Raw genomic sequence first — 4877 nt, forward strand, 5'->3', positions numbered from 1 at the left:
TTCTTTTAGTAGAGACAGGGGGTCTCACTTTTGCTCAGGCTGGTCTTTAACTCCTGAGTTCAAGCAATTCTCCTGCATTTTTACAAGAAAAAAAGTCCCAGTGTAGCTGGGTGAGGTGACCCACACTTATAGTCCCAGCCGCTAAGGTGGCTGAGGCAGGATGATAGCTTGAACCCAGAATTTCATGGGTCACTGAGCTATGATCATGCCTATGAATAGCCACTGCACTCCAGCCTGGTCAGGATAGTGAGACCCCATCTCTAAAAAAGAAAACACTAGTGAAGTCTGTGGAGATACACACTTGCAAATAGCAACTGCAGCCACCACCTTACCGTGTGTCAGGTTCTATCAACGTCCCTTAGGAGAATGAATACCTTTAATCCTCACAACTACCTAAAGATATAGATGCTATTTTCACCCCCATTTTTCAACAAGGCGACGGAGGTACACATTGAAGGTGAGTAACAGGGACAGAGAAAGGTGGCATTTTACCTTAATAACTGTTTCTGTGTTTGTTCCAATCTGCACCACTACTGACCTGCCACAGAAGGGCCCATTTCTCCACACCAAGGTTCAGAGCTGGGAGTTACCAGTCTCTTTTATCTTTGCCAAACTGATAGGTCAAAAATGATCGTGGAAGATCATTATTCACTGTTGTTTCAAAACTGTCCCTTAGGGTCACCCTCCTAGTTTGTCTGGGACTGTTCTGGTTGTAGCATTGAGAATCCTTCCACCCAGGAAACCACCCTGTCCCCGTTCTGGCCAAACATGGATACAGCTGGTCAGCCTGTTCTGCCTGGTTATTTGCAAGAATGAACAGCTTTTCCTGTGGTCACAGAAAGATCTTGGAGAAGGAAATGTGTCAGGATCAGATTTTTTTTTTTTTTGAGACATAGAGTTCTGTGGTGTCACAGCTCACAGCAAACTCAAACTCCTGGGCCCAAGAGATTCTCTTGCCTCAGCCTCCCAAGTAGCTGGGACTACAGATGCCTGCCACAATGCCCAGCTACTTTTTTGGCCCAGGCTGGATTCGAACCTGCCACCTCTGGTGTATGTGACTGGTGCCCTAGCCACCTGAGCTACAGGCACTGAGCCTTTTTTTTTGAGACAGGGTCTCGCTCTGTAACCTAGGGTAGAGTACAGTGGTGTCAGTGCATGGCAGCCTCAAACTCCTGGGCTCAAGTCATCCTCCTTCATTAGCCTCCCAAGTACTTTGGACTATAGGTGCCTGCCACTATACGCCACCTGCCACCCAACTAATTTTTCTATTTTTAGTAGAGATGAGGTCTAGCTCATGCTCAGACTGGTCTCCAACTTCTGAGCTTAAACAATCCACTGCCTTGGCCTCCCGGAGTGTTAGGGTTACACGTGTGAGCCACTCTGCCCAGCCAGGGTCAGGTTTTAAGGCTAGAGTAGAAATAAAGGCTTTCCTTTGTAAGACTCATTTCGGCTTCAGCTCTCTGCTTTTCAGAGTCTCAGTAAAACTCCAACAACCTTAAGCAGAGGGTCATTTTATAGTGGAGGTAACCCAGGCACAGAGAGTTGACATAAATAGGCCCAAACCACAGACCTAAGAGGAGACTGAGGCAGGGTTTAAACCTTGGGCTGTATGTTAACAGCCATTGAGTAACTGGCGAGTATTTGAATGTATCCCTATCTTCTCTTGCAGGCCCCCTGACCTGGGCCCCAGTGTCCCCGAGGATCATGATGGCATATATGAACCCGGGGCCCCACTATTCTGTCAACGCCTTGGCCCTGAGTGGCCCTAGTGTCGATCTGATGCACCAGCCTGTGCCCTACCCCAGTGAGTATGGTCCTTTTCCCGATACCCCAGGCTGGTCTCCTCTCTCAGAGACATCTGGGTTCCCTCGCCCTCAGTAAGAAAACACTTATGGGATTACAATGAGGCCATACACCAGCTCTGTATGCTCACCAGCAAATGAAAAATACTATTATTCATCACTTAGGGAGGTAAGAATCTGTGGATATTTTGTAAATTTAGGGTAGTGGTTGCCTTTGGGGTGAGGAAGGAGGAAGCGATCTGGAAAGGGAGCAAAGAGAAATTTTTATCTGTTAGCAAAGTTTCCTTCCTTTCCTTTTTCTTTATTTCCTTCCTTCTTTTCTTCCTCCCTCTCTCACTCCCTCCCTTCCTCTCTTTCTCTTTTTTCCCCTTCCTCCCTTCCTTCCTTCCTTCCTTTTTCTCCCCTCTCTGTCTCAGAGTCTTGCTCTGTCATCCTGATAGAGTGTAGTGGCATCATCATTTTTCACTGCATGCAGCCTCAAACTACTGGGCTCAAGCTGTCTGCCTTAGTCTCCCAAGTAGCTGGGACTACAGTGGGCCCTGCCACCACAACTGGCTAATTTTTCTATTTTTCGTAGACATGGAGGTTTCTCTCTTCCTCAGGCTGGTCAGTCTGAACTCCTGACCTCATGTGATCCTCCCGCCTCCACCTCTCAGAGTGCTGGGATTACAGGTGTGAGCCACTATGCCTGGCAGCAAAGTTTTATTTCTAAGAGCCATGAATACTGTTGTTTGTGGCATTGTTCTTTAGGTGGTTTGTTTTTTTTCTTTTTGCATTAAGTTGTGCCATCTGTATGGACTTGCTACTTTCATAGGCTAGAAATGTTTGCATATCAGCAATGTTGTGCTTCAACGGAATATGTGCATAGGAAATTTTAGAAGAGGGGAAACCAACTCACACCCCTTATGGAGCTGATGACAATTCCCCTCAAGGCGAGGCACGAGCTGGAGTGAGGAACAGAAGGGCAGGGAGTGTCTACTCCACCCTTGGTGTAGGGAGATGGACACCCAGAGAGGACTTCTTGGCATCCCGCCCACTCTTAGGGCTTCACATCAGTAAACTTGGATCACCTGAGGGTCTTGTTTCCCCGCCCCTGCCCCAGGCGCACCAAGGAAGCAGCGGCGGGAGCGGACCACCTTTACACGGAGCCAGCTGGAGGAGCTGGAGGCGCTGTTTGCCAAAACGCAGTACCCAGACGTGTATGCTCGTGAGGAGGTGGCTTTGAAAATCAACCTGCCCGAGTCCAGGGTTCAGGTTGGTGTTCTGGTCCCTGGGCCCCTCCAGACCTTCCTTGTGACCTTTCAGTGGCCTTCTCCAGACCCAGAGTGAAGGGAGGAGGGAAAATTACAAGGGTAGCCGCCAAAGTTACAAAGAGGCTCCATAATCGCTCCCTCCACGGTACCTTGACCTTCTCTCTTCCCATCTTATCCCTTCTCACTCTGCTCCAGCCATACTTGCCTCTAACATGCCTGCCAAGCACACTTTTGTTTCAGGACCTTTGCACACACTGTTTCCTCTAAAGGGAATGCTTATTTTTCAGATAATCATATGGGCTGGCCCTGACACCTTGTAAAGTCTTTGCTTATCAGTCAATCAGACTTTGTTATCAGTCAATGAGATCCACACTGACAATGACACTTAAAATTGCAACTTTCCCCACTATCCCATCTCTACTGCTCCTCCTTATCCTGCTCAATGGTCCAAAATACTATATGATTTACTGTTTATTTATCATCTTCTTTCAACTAGAATGTCAGTTTCACTGATGAATCCCCCAAATAGAAGATCGTTAATGCATGTTTATTAACTGATTGATTAAATGGATGGATGGATGGATGGGTGGATGGAAAGATGGATGGATGGATGGGTAGATGGATAGATGCATGGATAGATGTATGGATGGATAGATGAGCGGATGGATGGATAGATGAATGAATGGTAAGATGGATGGATGAATGGATGATAGATGTATGGATGTATGGATGAATAAATGGATGGATGGATAGATGGACGGATGGATAGATGACTGCGTGCATGTATGTTCATATGTATGACTGGATGGATAAATGTATGTATGTGTGTATGATTGGAAAGAAAAATGTATGTAGTGTGCTTGTCTAATTGCATGTATGTATATGTGATTAGATGGATGAGTGTATGTAGGTGTGAGGTTTACATGCATGAATGTATGCTTGCGTGGATAGATGGATGAATAGATGTCCCATAGTTGGATGCAAAGAGGATGTGACTTCAGCACCTCTTAACATCATCATTCATGGGCACCCTGAGTGCTCTCCTGGGCCTCTTCCCCACTTACCTATCCCAGTCTCCCCTCCTATTCCCTAGGTTTGGTTCAAGAACCGCAGGGCTAAATGCAGACAGCAGCGACAGCAGCAGAAACAGCAGCAGCAGCCCCCAGGGGGACAGGCCAAGGCTCGTCCTGCCAAGAGGAAGGCGGGCACATCCCCCAGACTCTCCACGGATGTGTGTCCAGATCCTCTGGGCATCTCAGATTCCTACAGCCCCCCTCTGCCTGGCCCCTCAGCCTCCCCGACCACGGCAGTGGCCACTGTGTCCATTTGGAGTCCAGCCTCAGAGTCTCCTTTGCCTGAGGCCCAGCGGGCTGGGCTGGTAGCCTCAGGGCCTTCTCTGACCTCTGCCCCCTATGCCATGACCTACACCCCAGCCTCTGCTTTCTGTTCTTCTCCCTCTGCCTATGGGTCTCCAAGCTCCTATTTCAGTGGCCTGGATCCCTACCTTTCTCCCATGGTGCCCCAATTAGGGGGCCCAGCTCTTAGTCCCCTCTCTGGCCCCTCTGTGGGACCCTCCCTGGCCCAGTCCCCTACATCCCTGTCAGGCCAGAGCTATGGCGCCTATAGCCCTGTGGACAGCTTGGAATTCAAGGACCCCTCAGGCACCTGGAAATTCACCTACAATCCTATGGATCCTCTGGACTACAAGGATCAGAGTGCCTGGAAGTTTCAGATCTTGTAGAAGATGGTCTCTGCACCTTTCCACATTTCTCTGCCTGGCCTCAGGACCCTCCCTTGTCTAAATCTGCCTCTGCAATTTAGG

The 4877-nt window shown here is 48.6% G+C and overlaps 1 protein-coding gene across 1 annotated transcript; it reads left to right on the top strand.

The window, feature by feature from the left end:
- The first annotated feature begins 1704 nt into the window (after positions 1–1704).
- Positions 1705–4796, top strand: CRX (cone-rod homeobox). The gene is made up of 3 exons (XM_023518993.1): positions 1705–1804; positions 2905–3056; positions 4149–4796. Exons 1-3 carry the CDS (start codon positions 1705–1707, stop codon positions 4794–4796), a joined length of 900 nt encoding a protein of 299 aa, XP_023374761.1.
- Positions 4797–4877: the final 81 nt, after the last annotated feature.

The sequence above is a fragment of the Otolemur garnettii genome, unplaced genomic scaffold (assembly GCF_000181295.1).
Source record: "Otolemur garnettii isolate 467f Iridium unplaced genomic scaffold, OtoGar3 scaffold00152, whole genome shotgun sequence".
Taxonomy (NCBI): Eukaryota; Metazoa; Chordata; class Mammalia; order Primates; family Galagidae; genus Otolemur; species Otolemur garnettii.

Bases quoted from the DNA above. Each gene is read 5' to 3' on its own strand.
- CRX (XM_023518993.1), top strand. From the start codon at position 1,705: ATGATGGCATATATGAACCCGGGGCCCCACTATTCTGTCAACGCCTTG. The intron at 1,805-2,904 runs GTGAGTATGGTC...CCCCTGCCCCAG, and splicing joins CCAGCCTGTGCCCTACCCCA to GCGCACCAAGGAAGCAGCGG. The intron at 3,057-4,148 runs GTTGGTGTTCTG...CCTATTCCCTAG, and splicing joins TGCCCGAGTCCAGGGTTCAG to GTTTGGTTCAAGAACCGCAG.